This window comes from Antedon bifida, chromosome 2 (assembly GCF_963402885.1).
Source record: "Antedon bifida chromosome 2, ecAntBifi1.1, whole genome shotgun sequence".
NCBI lineage: Eukaryota > Metazoa > Echinodermata > Crinoidea > Comatulida > Antedonidae > Antedon > Antedon bifida.
The window spans coordinates 24,520,177-24,534,835 of NC_136227.1; the positions used below are offsets into that span (position 1 = coordinate 24,520,177).

The window sequence follows — 14,659 nt, forward strand, 5'->3', positions numbered from 1 at the left end:
TATAACTTTGATTCTATAATCGATAGACATAATGCTTGCAATCACAGATTTACCATCGTTGGACTCATTCCCTGCTGTCCATCTGCCAGACGCATTTCTCCAGTTAAAAAAATCAATAAAATTAAGAATTGTTGTCTTGGAAGTTACTGTACCTACTGAAAGACGGGTAGCCCACGCGAAGCAAAATATACAATAATTGGATATAGTAGTTAATTGCTTGTTATAATTGTAGGAGTAGAACCTTAATGCTAGTATCTAAAGTGTGAAAAGTATATTATAATACATAAAACTTTCTGCTTTCCAGAAGGGAAACACACCGCTACATACACACGTTTGGGTTGGCAGTAGTGGTAATATAGAAATAGTGAACAGTCTCATAGCCCACGGAGCATCACTTAAAGCAAGAAACAAGGTACCGTCAATTAATATAGCAACATTGCATTTGCATTTTTAAATTGTGCTTATTAAGCAAACCATTACGCCTATATCTAAGGTATGCTCTTATTTTGATTAGGAGTATGTTATTAACTTAAAATATTACAAATCTTGTGTTAACTAATACACAGTAGTCATCATCTTGATGGAGCCAAAGAATATCAGAAAGGGCGCCAATTGTTTAAAGACATTATGTTAGCATCTAAATATTAATGCTACTAATTTTTTTAAATTTTATTTATCTTTTCCAAAACCACTGAACGGTACGTGCTCACATTTGGCACACTGATGTTTATTGATGGGCCGCACACGATAGGCTATGTCACTTTCCTGATAAACACTAAAAAAGGCAAACAATAGCAGTAATTTGACGTCTCAAAAAAAACTTACACCCAAAAAGTAATAGTTTGTGTCCGAGCGCATCGTCAAATTTCGACTACTTTTTGTGTTGATTTATTCCAATACTTCATTAAAATGTTTTAATCTCATGCACTTTCTATTCCGTTCGATTTTTGTTCACTTTTTATTTCAATGTATCAAAATAATAATTAATACACCACGAAAAACACCCAAAATAATATAGTTTGCCATTTTATACTTTCGTTATGTTATTGCGCGCATCATCTTATTCACACCGCACAATTTTTCCATTTTCGTCCCATATCCAGTATTGCTTTTATTTTGTAGCTCATAGTTACTTAAAAGTGAAGGAATACTTAGTGTATAACAAAATCCATGGCGTTTTATGAGGGAAGAGTGCGCTTATATGATACTTACTCATCCCATGCGAATTAGTATATAATCATATATTGAAACCGACAAAGACCATGCGGAGCACGGGTTACTGCTAGTGGTGGTAAATTCTCATAGATGCGATAATTAACATGTACATTTAATATAGTATCGACTATTCTTTTATAATATTTTTTTCAATAACATTTTTAATAATAATAATAATAACTGGTACTTGATATAGCGCATTATGCTGAAAGCCTTAATGCGCTTTACATAGACAGAACAATTTAGAAAATTAAAAATTCAAAATGTGGGTTTTGAGAGATTTTTAAAGACTAAGACTAAGTGTATTCAATCACAGCAGTTAGTATTGTTGTTTGTTAGTGCAAAGGTACTCAGATTGTGTCATATTATGTGTGCACACTATAATAGCTTATACATGTGTTTATTACAATCCGGATTATATAAATTACTAGTTTACTCACCGTCACCGTCATAGTCGATTGAAGTACAGTACATGTAATGATACATCACTACGACGTTTATATTTTTTTTGTAATTACATTATTAATTAATACAAACGTTGAGAAGCAACTGTCAGTAATAAAGTTTATTTGTAAATGTGTTTATATAATGTAAAACAATTTGTGAAAAACACCTCTATTCGGGGCAAATCGTAAATTCGCTTTAATCGTCAATAAATAATTATCTAACTCAATTTAATTAGTAAACGAGAGTTACATATTAAGGTGGTTAAAATCAGTACCGAAAGTACGAACCAACTTTATATACCATCGAGTAAAAATTCTAAAAGTAAGGGGTGATTTACCGATTTTTTTCCTTGCGTAAATTTATATATAGATTAGTAAAGCAACAGTGGATAATACTTTAATACAATTTTTTGTATAGCGAGGACTAACACCAGCATCTGTTTTGAAGGATAAAAGAGAAGAAAAATGAGATATTGAAGTTACTTGACAGTAAGTTTGTATTAATACACTTTGATTGAGTTTTGCATCATGAATATTAAACTGTGTATTACTAATGACACATATTTAACATTGTACTGAACCTTTGAACTGTACAAATGTGACGAAGACGAGCTGTCATAATGACATTTTTAAAACTATGGCTTTGAATTGATTCAAAATATTTGTATTTGTTTTTGTATATTTTGCATTTATTTTAATTGCAATTTAGTTCCAGTTGAAATATTAGCTAGAGGTGAGAGCGCAATTAGATCATTTCAAAATGAACTTGAAAATGGTGAGATTGCAGTTGTAAATTCAAGATGTATGTTTCTCGGGAAAGAAGGTGCTGGAAAAACTAGTTGTGTAAAGGCCATGCTTGGACAAAGGTAACAAAAGAACAAAGTTATTTTATAAGGGAGATGCACCAATACAATATACATGATCTTTATCAATATACAGCATTTATAATACAAGTTGAATGGTGTTTTTACCATTACAATAGATAAAGTGCTAATTTATTTCCAATCGTGTATTCATGTTCTCTATAATAGTCATGGCATAACATTCCTTATCAGAAAATATACTAAAATCACTCTTTTGTTCTTTGAACCATTTAATAAACAACTTTATCTTTAATGCAATTGACAACATTTAAAGAGTTGTTTGGTTTACCTTTTTATAGTAAGTTTGGTGCTGATTATTTTAATATATAAAATACAGAAATTGGCATTAGTGAGGTTCTTATTATAAATAGTTGATACCTGAAGTTTCGTGTTTGAGTAACGGGTTTTCATTCCTTTTCGAATAATAATAAATATTCGAAAAAGAATGAAAACCCGTATCAACTATTTATAATAATGATTATGATGATGATGATTATAAGGACGATGATGATGATGATGATGAATGATGACGGTGACATATTGACGGTGATGGTGACGACGCTGTTTATGCAAATGCTGCTGCTGAAGGGTTCAGTTTGTTTTAAATATCTCATTTGCTTATTTACTTGTGTTTTTATTTTAAATATATTAATATTTTAAGATGAACTATTGGATACATTCTACTTTCTTTAAATCTGACCTTTTGGAGTTCATTATTCATTATTATAGATTTAAATCCAACGAACCATCTACTGATGGTATTGTTATTACAACGACATTGTTTCAAGCAATTGGAAAAGACTGTGACAAGTGGAAGAAGGAAGATATCGACGGTAAGTTTGAAAAGAAGAATTCAACCATACCAAATGACACATTAACTGTTCGTTCAAAGTTGGCTGTCCCCACAAAAGAGAGAAACTCTCTCTTTCTTCTTCCTTCAACAAACGCATAATTGCCTGCTTTGGCCAATTTGTGTATAGAGATTAATTAGTATCATAATAAAGGTAAAAACGTACCGGTAAGGTACATTGGAAATAATATTCTTATTAAATACTTAAATGCATTTTGGTCTATAATTACATACATGACCTACATATATTTATTTTATTTCCAGGTGATTATGATGATTTGATGATATATCTCATTTCTCTAATATTAGTATTTTAATTTATCTCTATGATGTGTACCGTACAATCTTATTTCACCTTGTTTTTTTTTTTACAGTTATGGAGCTCAACAAGAAAATACGGGAAGATGCACTTGCAGAAAAACTTGCAACACAGTTAATAAAGGAAGAAATGGATTATGGTGAAGGAAGTTCAGATATGTCAACATCTAAATCTGATTCCCAACTGGAATCATCAGCAATCTCTTCTTTGGATCCAATAAAAATAGGTATGATGAATGTCTACTAAAATTTCTATTACAAGGATATTTTTATTATTCTAAACAAACTGTATTGGTGATCATAATCAAGTTAAGATGCACTCATACAGTATAGAAACATACATAAAAGTGAAATGTTAGACATTTTATATATTGTTTCAAAAATATATTATAATGAATTGCAGGAACATCCCAGAAAACGCCTGAACACATCACAGCAAAGATGGAAAAACAAACGTCAACTGAAACCAAATTACATTTACAAGGTGCAGCAGTTTCAACACCTTCAATATCTGATTTCGAATGTTATATATCTTCTGACTCTGTGTCTTCAGTGGAAGGTTTGATTATTTTTTTAAATATTTTTAAAGTGTTCAAATAAACATCAATAATATAATACGTACTGACTAAAGTGTGGTTGTTTCGCATTTTAATCACTTTACTATAACAAGTCATCACGCGAATTAATAGCAACAAATTAATTTAATGAGAAGAAAAGAAATTAATATTTTAGATTATTGTTTAATCCAATTTAATAAACCAATTTAATGTAAATAATAAATTAATGTAGTGTATTATACATGCTGATGCTGAAATAAACACGAAATTATTATTTTTATTGTTATGAGTGCAACATGACACAAATAATCATTTTTGTTTTACATTTTCGCCGACAGAAAACTCGAGATTCAAGCAAACCCAGCGAATATTTGAAGAGGCTGTAGTGGAAGAAAGTACATCAAAGATGAAAGAAAGAACATCTTTCAACGAACTTCCTTTAGGCGAGGCTTCTACATCTGATTCCAGAGAGTCTGATTACACGTCATTGGCAGTGGAATCGGCAAGAAAGGGTTGGACTCATTATTTGGTTTTCTTAATTTTTGATAAAATAATATGTATGGCATTATACCATTATTATAAAACATTCTGGAAAATGTTGTCCTCAAAAAGTTAGTCCATCCAGGGAAGAGTGACATTTTCTTTTCTTGTTGCAAACAAATAAATGTATTAAAATGCAAATATTGCATTGGTATTAAAACTGGGCAATCAATAATATTCGCTGCTCGTTCAATTCTTTAATAATCCTGAATGATGTATTTATTTATTGTATACGCTTACTTTATCCATTTTAACATTCATTATGTCTACTCACAACCAATCAGACCAGTCCATCTATCCATATCTAATTTACACACACCCCATTGATTTGTAGTCATTATTTGAATTTAGAGAGTCAACCAGAAGAAAATCCGACAATTCCCGACTCCATTCAAAGAAAAGTTGTTGCTAAAATAAAAAAGCGAAGACGGAAAGATAGTTGGGCGATGAAAATGATTAGGAAATTTGTAAAATGAAAAAGTGATGATTCAGAACGTATTCCAAGTGACGTAACTACTATATGGGACTACGCAGGTCAACTGGACTACTACATAACGCATAGGGTATGTTCCTATTTTGTTATTTGCTATTACTTAAAAATGTCTTAAAAATTAAAAAATAAATTTATTGGCGCATGTTTAAAAAAAGGGCATTGATTTGCTTGTTTACGTATCTATTCTATTATACAGACCTTTAAATTATATTTTAAATTTTATTTGATTTATGTATTTTTTCTTTTGTTCATAGTTTTTGTTTCATATGTTAAATGATTATTAAAAAAATAAAGAGATTTGCTCATAGTGACAGTACGACATTGTGTTGTGGTATAACATTTTCACTAAAGTATTATTGCATGTATCAAATAACACATCCCTAATAAATGACTTGGAGTATAAAAAAAGTTATTATTATCAATTGTATTTTGTTTAGTTTTTCCTCACAAATAGAGTATCCTACTGTGTAACGTTTAATGCGTGTGATAACTTGGATGAACCAGCTAATCCGCGAGATTCAATTACAGTAAGTGCCTACAGTACCTATACTTATTTGCTCGAATACACTTTATTAAATATGCATATCTTTGTTATTGAGAATATGTTAGCTTACTTTGTAAGATTGAATTTTATTTGTGATTTTAGAGTACACTAGGAATGACCAATTTGGAAATGAATATGTTCTGGATAAGGTCCATTTATGAACATACTGTGGCACAACATGGTCCAGGAAGTCCCATTAATATTGATGGCAAGATCATCGAGTCACCTCCTATCTGTTTGGTTGCTACACATATGGACACATTTCGTAAAAAGTCAAAATCAAAAAATTGGATCAAGGTAACAGACGTACATTAGCATTAAATAAGCTTACAATTTTGCAACGGTATGTGGTATACACGGACAGGATTAAGGCTGAATTAGTTAAAACTGATACAGTGATGAAATATAAATAGCGTAGCCTACGGTCCTCGAATTAAATCGTGTATTAAGTTTAATTATCGGTTAGACTTATTCAAATCAGAATATGAAATAACAGTTTGTAAGAATCATTACATTCTTGTTGTTATAGCTTGTAATTATGAAAACACTTTTTATTATTAAAAGGAAGTGGAGGATAAGTTTCGTAAAATGTTTGAAAAAATGGAAGGAATGCCATATGCCGATCATGTAGATCGTGAGATGTACATGGTTGATAACACTGTAAAATCGCATGAAGGTATAAAACAACTAAGGAGAAACGTTGGTCGTTACATGAAGGCCATGGTGAGAAGTGTTCCATTAAAATGGGTGGATTTGCAAGAACAGTTGCAAGAAATTGGAAAAACAACACTGTGTATTACTTTTACTGAGGTAAGATTTTGTTTTTAATGTATAACCGTGAATGTTATGTTGTCACAACTGTAAACACAGATTTATAAAACACATAGAGTATGAACGCTAGTACAAAATAATTTATTATCTTATTAAAAATAGTGTACTATATGGTAACAATTATAATGTATAAGGTCATAAATTGAAGGTCACATTTCTGTCTACAATGTAAGGTTGACAAGTTCGTTTGTTGAGCCAGCGAATTAATATTGCAATAGTAAATATAGATGTCTTGTAATTTTTTAGTATTTGGAAAGTCTTCATCATTATTGTACTATTTTTCTTGTTTAGTTTCCCGCAAAACATGAACAACTAAGATTATTAATAAATCAAACATTGAATTGGTTATTTGTAATGTTAATACACTTATTTACTATCCTAAAAAAAAAATGATAATGTAAAATAAATATAAGAAATGCAAGAAACAGTTACATTTAACCAGAGATAGGCCTTCCCGACAATGCGCTTTCTAAAATGTCTAGTCAAAGTGAAGAATGCTAGATCAAAATATGTTTTATTCAACAATTTGTTTACAATTATTTTTAAGGAAAATAACAATATTTAATCATCAAATTCAGTACACTCTATTTTGTTATTAATTTGCATTAGACATCTAAAATCGGCACTGAATGTGGAATTTCAAAAGATGGGCTATCCACTGCCATAACGTACCTGAATGACATTGGAGTTATCATGTATTCAAGTACTAACAAGAAATTAAGAAACACAGTGATAACAAATCTTTACATGATGATTGAAATGGTGACAAAAGTGATCACAGTAGTTGAACCAACTATTGAAGTGGTAAGTAGATAAGGTTAGCAGCAAAATAATTGTCACAAAACGGATTTAAAATATTGACATGTGGATACAACACTGATTACTTTTAGTTAGTTGTTTGTTGTCAACATTTATTGTGGTTGTATGAATATGTTTACAAATTAGTTTTTGTATTTATTATTTGGAAACAGAAACAATTAAGAAATCTTTGGAAAAAGCTTAACAAGGAAGGGATACTTGAGGGAAAATTGCTACGGCATTTATGGAAAAGAGAATTAGAAGAAGATCCAAATCGTTTTGATATTTTTACTGAAGTGATGAAAACATTTGGTTTGCTCTATGAGAAATTAGAAGTAAGTTGAACAAATTTGCTCTTAACAAAATCTGAGATAATTTTAGTAATATAGTTCGATGTTACATATTATATTGTTCATAACACTACAAATACTTATTTTACATTAGCATGAAAGCGAAGATAACCGGATGTTCCTGGTTCCATGTCGGATGAAAATTAAGGATGAAAGCCTTACAGTTGAAATGGACAAGAAACAGAAGGTATCACTTTATCTTACACCTACGGACTTCCTTCCTGATTCTGTGTACAATACATTGGTTGTTGCATTTCTGAACCTGGTGGAGCTTAAAGGTAGAAGACGGGACCCAGTTGTATTTCAAAATCGTAGTGATTTTGACTTTGGAGATCATGAGGTTCGTTTAGGTCCCGTGAAAATCGACCATCAAAATAAAAACAAGCATGCGTTGAAGGTACGAACATTTATTTAACTCATTATTTACCATAATTTGAATATTTATTATTTCTGTTGATTAGCTAGCATGTCTTTAGAAAGATTTTAAACAAATATCAAATTATCAATTATTTCCGATCATTTTCTGCATGTAGAAATTTGGTCTCCTAAACATTCAATCAGTTATAGCAGTAGTGAGAGCTAAGTACGTCTAATCATGACTACACAGATGGATAATAATACTAGCTGTGATTACCACATAATTTATGTATTCTAATAATATGTATTCATTTAAGATTCTTAGAATAAATGTAACTTAGACAATAAAACAACAAATAATTTTATAATAATATAATTTAAATTAATATAGAGGCTATTTTGTTTTACAGTTTTTAATGTTTTGGTATCTAGGTTGCCCAACGGGTATTTGTAATTCTCTATAAGATTCTAAAAATTAAATGATACATTATATTCACCAAATAAATGTACCGTAATGAATATACGTAGACGTAAGCAGTGTGAGATAGAATATGTTAAATAATTCAACAAATCAATACATCTTTTTTAACAGCTTGAAATATCCCGTCGAACTAAAGTTGACGAAAATAACACAGAGGAAATATTTGAACTAAAACCGAGCTTATGCATTGAGGTAAAGATTCTAAGATTGTAATGTAATAGCTTATCTGAATGCAGTTATAAGAAACGTTTCATTCAAGTTTATTTATTATGCATTTTTTGTTTTAGATACTAAGCTATTTACAGCTTCAACTAAAGACTGTGCTGAAAACTAATGAAGGAATCGGTTATAACCTACGTGTGTTGTGTATCGCCTGTTATCCAGAGCACATTCATTTACACGATCTGGAAGAGTGTTTAAAAGAAGACAACAGCACTGTTCCATGTGGTGAGAAGTCCATGAAAACTGATCGCTTAAAGCGCTTATTTTTGGAAGGTGGGATTACACATTCATCATATTGTGTTTAATGACAAAATAAATATGTATTTTATGACAACTAACTATATTACTTATATACATATTTAACCTACAAATAAATAACAATGATATCTTTCAGTGACAAATGTACGTGAATATTTATGTAATGATAATAAGTATAATATCTACACAACTTTTGAAGATATTAAAATATAACATCATTTATTATCATTTCATTTCCAGGCAGAAGTAGTGTGGAGCCATCACCAATTTATCAAGGTAACTAATATACCAACGCACCACAAGGAATGATACTAGTGAATTGAATGTGTTTATGTCCATGGTGTTCAAACGATATACACTGTGTACCAAATAATGCATGTATTCAATTAATAGTATTCATCATATTGCGCAATATGATTATTACAATTTTTAACTTGAAAATCTGAATGTAATTGTTTTCGGTTTTCTTTTTTACAGGATCATCCGAAGAGTTTGAAAAAATCGTGGTAAACGTATCGAGGTGGTATGATGAACATGGCTCACTTGATAAACTGAAGGTGTTATGCAAAGATCTGATAACACCTTACAATGATCTTCAGAATGCTGACTGCATAGCTTTCTTCAACCTATTGAAACGATCTGGCAATGTTACCACTACCAACGTGAAAGTTCTTATTGACGCAATTAATGTCACTAGTACCAATGGTGTTTTGGAGGTCAACAAACTGTTAAAGGAGACATTTGATAAAACCAACCAGTGTATCACATCCTTCTCAACATATCGACAACACCTAATTCAGTTTGGTGACGCACTTTCGGAAGAAAATACAAGAGATCTCATCCGTTTGAAAAGTGTTCTAAAAAAACAAAGTGACAACCAATGGACTGTTATATTAGATCTTGAACAAAGGGGGATTCTAAGGGAAGATAACTTGCAATCATTTATTGCATTTTTAAAGGAGAATAACATGACTGTTCCTGCTGATAAGTTAGAATATAATGCTTAGCATTGATGCCGAGTATATTACTCAATTATTATTAACTCAATGTCGGTAAATCAATCAAGTGTTTGGGTTCCAATCTTTAAATATAAACAATATAAAGCTCTGTCTGCACTATCACAGTATTTTGACGACCAAAAAAGGTGTGATATGCCCAGATATTGTAGTTATATCACATCATCACGTCCATATATGGGTACATCAAATTTGTTGACGCATAAAGTTTAATAAACGTTGAACCTTTGAAGCCAGTAAATGTTATATTAATTGATTTAAATTTCCGCCAAATACAACAAAAAAAAACAGTTAAAAAAAGGCAAGAAAATATTATTCGATAACTTTCGACTAACATTTCGGGGCTGATTGTAAAGCAAACTAGAGGGTACTCCGAGAGTGTATACTCCGCCTACAGTATTATTTTTTTACATAAAAATATCCAACTAAAAGAAAAGAGTTTTCTTTATAATTACACTACATAGTTAATAGCAGTTTGGTCCTTCCATTTGAAAGTACCCTTAGGTCATTGATAATTGTGGTAAGTTTGGCGAGATTCAGATGAATACTGTTGTTTATAGGTGGAAATTATTATGACACACTATTCCCTTTAATATTGAACTTAGTATTCACTCAATTGTGGCAAAGTTTGATGAGATACAGGCATACGGGGTAGTATCGGTATACTGTATGTCAGCGGAAAAGCAATTTTTAAGAATGCGTAAAGGCCTAACTAATAATGTATATACAAAATCTTAATTAAAAGAGGTCTGATACCATTTCACTTTCTTTATTAAAAGAGGTCTGATACTATTCATGTTCTTAGTTAAAAGAATTCTGATAATATTTCATTTTCGTCTTAGTTAAAAGAAGTATGATACCATTTCATTTTCTTATTAATTAAAACACTTCACTTTATATTTCTGAAACAAACATTTCCTTATCAGTTGGTGGTATTTCTTGCAATGTTTTTGGATGCGCTTTAATTTTTTTTGTGTTGTTTAAAATGCGCGTTTTTGTTTTACTCATGCTAACTGTAAACTTGATACAGTTATTTTTGTAGAATAGGCCTACGGTATTCGGTACGGTAAATTAATCATAATCCTATTATTATTCACTATATAATTAATATCATGTTTACATAGTGCAATGTTTATAAGACTAGATTTATTGTAATAAAATAGTTAAATCTTGTTAAATCATGAACATTAACAAGAAACTGAGAATAGCTTATATATAAATTATTTCTTCTCCTATATAGAATGGAACTTATAGTAATAAATACAATGTAAGAATGTTGTATTATATGATACTGTATTATTTATTCACTTTGTTTGCTTAACCTCTTTGTCGACGCTATCACCAGCTTATTAAATATGATGCAATAATATCCGTTAAATAATATCAAACGGTTTTAAAAATTCGACAAAATGACGCTACGCGACAAAAAAATACATTTTGAATGAAGTACATAATGGTATATCGTATTTATATAGAGCCCTCTTGCGGGCTGAATCGTTCAGAAGATAGAGGGATAATATTAATAAGCCACGCCTACTTATTATAACGACTCAAATTAGTCGTAGTGCGCCATCTTGTGCTTGAAATAAAAGACGAAAGATGATGGGAAGGTTTAACAATGGCGACGGAAAATTAATTACAGCTCAGCCTTACTGACAGTACGTACATTAATGAATCAATGGTACAAGATGTATGAGTAATTGAATCTTCTTTGAAATGTAATTCAAAATTGTTAACAGACCGTAATTTTAACAAGAATGCACATGATGATATCGAGCTCTCTTTTTCGTCATTCTTGTCACCTTGGTGTATTATTTAACATGGAGGAACACGGTTGTACGTCCTCTAATTTGTATTTTTGATGAAACATTTAAAATACATCTTCTATAAACAATAAGTGATACACAGAAGAGAACAATTATTTTTACCAATTGTACAGTACCAATTATACATAATTTTATTATCATACAAATTTACCTGTGAATTTGTTAATAATGTTTTTATTTTATTTATTTTTTAAATAAAAAAAACATCATTATGTCCACTATTTGCCATTAATTTGCATCGAAATGTCATTGTTATATGAATTCGTAATTAACATCACAATTGTTAATCTCTCTATTAATATTCTACGTCAGTATCATCGGACGTATATCAATGCTATGTTAAAAAATAAACTACGAAAAGGTGGTGGATGATAGGCTTAATAATGTTAATGTTAACGAAATTCAACAGTAAGTACGAGCAAAACAAAATGATAATATTTGAGGCGACAAACAATCAATAAAGGGGTATAACCGAAGACCAATGCAAGTTTGAAAAATAATAGTATTGTGTGACTTTTTAAACCAATTTCAATTACTTAACGGATTTATTTTTAACACGAAACATATTAGTTCGGCTGATTGTACCCACAGATCATAATATTATGTTGTATACTGACGGTACCAATATCCAATGACATTACTCTTGAGTCTGTACATACAAGTTTGCGTAGTACATTTAATAAGGCTGAGACATATAGTTTGATTGTTCCAAGAAAGATACAAATATTAGTATTCGAATTTAAATTATAGCAAGCAACCTTTATAAATCCATTAGCCCATTTAATGAATTCAAATCAGATTATTAGGTATATAAAATTAGAAGAATTAAAAAATTATAAACCATTAGAATATAGTTTTAATCATGTGCTTCGAATGTTTAGGAACTTTTATATTAAACAATTATTGTTTAATATAAAAATAATAAGCATCCTATGGATAATGACATCAATGTGTATGTGTGTATGCAATAGGCCTATTACATTATTGGCTGTATAATTGGGTTAGGAAAAAAAATTAGGTTAATTTTGGCATTTTAAAATTATAAAAAAAAGAAAACAAATTAATATTAATTAATAATTTGATAAAGTGTACTACATTTTTAAATTAACATAGGCATAATATTATGTAGATAATCATAATTATCGTTACGAAGAGGATTGACGTATTGCATGTGGGCTTATTATTTGTAATAAGGCATTAGTGCCTTATTGTAATGTCGTCACGGCTGCAAAGTGTTTATTTATAGTAGCATTGTACACTGATATATTACGTTATAAGCTATACATTATTTATCATAACAATGTTGGTTGAAATAGGGATTTAATATGTGAATACTAAATTATGATAAATGGAGTAACTAATTAAGTATGTCTATTAATCTGGTGTATTTCCAGGCTTGTTCTGTTAAATGTTTGTTTTTGCTTAGGTTTGAGTGGTTCATAATTGTTTTTGTCTTATAAATTTTGATTGGTTAATTAATTTCCCATCTCTACTCCTGGTGGTACCTATAAATAGTTCACAATGGGATTCATGAAGATGAAAAATAAAACTAAACATATTTAATCACATCATGAAGGGGCGTGGTCAAAATGACGTTATTAGTTGTTCAAATGTTTGGGCTCCCCTTTTAGAATTGTTAGTTAGGTCCGAAAGAAAGTTTCTGCAAAGCTTGGGATGTTGTCACAAAGTGCAAACAAAAAGTGCTAAGTGACCTGACTACAATATATTCATCAAAATCAACAGTATAATAATACTGTTGATTTTGATGAAAAATCAGGTGTTGGTAGATTAGAAAATACATTATATTTTCTAATCTACCAACACCTGATTTTGTTGTTACTTAATCGTGCATATCATTGAAACCATTTTAATTCCTGGTCATCTAAAAGATCCCGAACAATGCAAAAGAAAAATCCTTCTTCGTCTTCCACTGCATCTGTGTCTACTGGTTCTAGAAGAAATTGTAGTGCAACACACGTTTAACAAGGCCAACAGCCATAAGTCGCGTGCTAAAACGCACAGTGATACCGGACCGACAGACAGACCGACCAACCGACAGATCGACAGACCGACCGACACAGTGAACTATAGAGTCGCGTCCTCGCGACTAAAAATGAGACATATGAATACTAGTAAATTCCTACATATAAACATTGTAGAGCAGAATAACTTTAACCATTTAACGGACCATTTCCATCTAACATCTTTTCTCTTACTCGTGACTACAGTGTACAGTTGTTGCAATTGATTAACTTTACAATAACTCACACCTAGTTGGTTTATGGCTAACTATTCATTAAACGTTAACATTTTTAAAACAATGTAGGCCTAACTAAAATTTGTCTGGAAATTATGTTCAATAAATATACACATATCTAATTATTATTATATTATATTTAAAATATATGGTATGTTTTTCACACACACAGAATCATTTTGAAGAACAATTGATTTTTACTTGAAAATTAAAATTAAACTTGAACCTAAACTAAATGTCAATTTCTTATTTTAACCACTTGACACATAAAACGTATGATAATCGATTATAGTACGTTAACGCCCGACACACAGTAATTGTTTTGCATAGATGTTCTTAGAAAAGTGTTCAAACATTTAATTTAACGGTGCTTATTTAACAATATACCTATAAAAACAGTTGTGTTTCTTTTCCTGTATATTATGTTTAGTCTTTAC

At 30.4% G+C, this 14,659-nt stretch overlaps 2 protein-coding genes across 2 annotated transcripts in view; both read left to right on the top strand.

Moving 5' to 3' along the window:
* Window positions 1–2,077: 2,077 nt before the first annotated feature.
* Window positions 2,078–14,659, top strand: part of LOC144858731 (uncharacterized) — a 103,111-nt gene continuing 90,529 nt past the window's right edge. Inside the window, exons 1-6 of the mRNA XM_078714832.1 lie at window positions 2,078–2,150; window positions 2,371–2,527; window positions 3,254–3,357; window positions 3,749–3,919; window positions 4,096–4,251; window positions 4,588–4,761. Of these exons, the coding sequence (XP_078570958.1) occupies window positions 2,466–2,527; window positions 3,254–3,357; window positions 3,749–3,919; window positions 4,096–4,251; window positions 4,588–4,761 (667 nt within the window). The 5' untranslated portion in view covers window positions 2,078–2,150; window positions 2,371–2,465. The remainder of the gene's footprint in view (window positions 2,151–2,370; window positions 2,528–3,253; window positions 3,358–3,748; window positions 3,920–4,095; window positions 4,252–4,587; window positions 4,762–14,659) is intronic.
* On the top strand, window positions 5,294–10,167 carry LOC144858742 (uncharacterized). Its single transcript, XM_078714846.1, has 11 exons — window positions 5,294–5,352; window positions 5,720–5,809; window positions 5,929–6,123; window positions 6,391–6,636; window positions 7,267–7,461; window positions 7,629–7,790; window positions 7,900–8,202; window positions 8,755–8,835; window positions 8,931–9,138; window positions 9,364–9,399; window positions 9,601–10,167. Exons 3-11 carry the CDS (start codon window positions 5,941–5,943, stop codon window positions 10,128–10,130), a joined length of 1,944 nt encoding a protein of 647 aa, XP_078570972.1. The 5' UTR covers window positions 5,294–5,352; window positions 5,720–5,809; window positions 5,929–5,940; the 3' UTR covers window positions 10,131–10,167.

Excerpts from the sequence above, each read along its gene's own strand:
- LOC144858742 (XM_078714846.1), top strand. The coding sequence starts at position 5,941 with ATGACCAATTTGGAAATGAATATGTTCTGGATAAGGTCCATTTATGAA. Across the intron at positions 6,124-6,390 it reads AATCAAAAAATTGGATCAAG|GAAGTGGAGGATAAGTTTCG; the intron begins GTAACAGACGTA and ends TATTATTAAAAG. Across the intron at positions 7,791-7,899 it reads TGCTCTATGAGAAATTAGAA|CATGAAAGCGAAGATAACCG; the intron begins GTAAGTTGAACA and ends ATTTTACATTAG.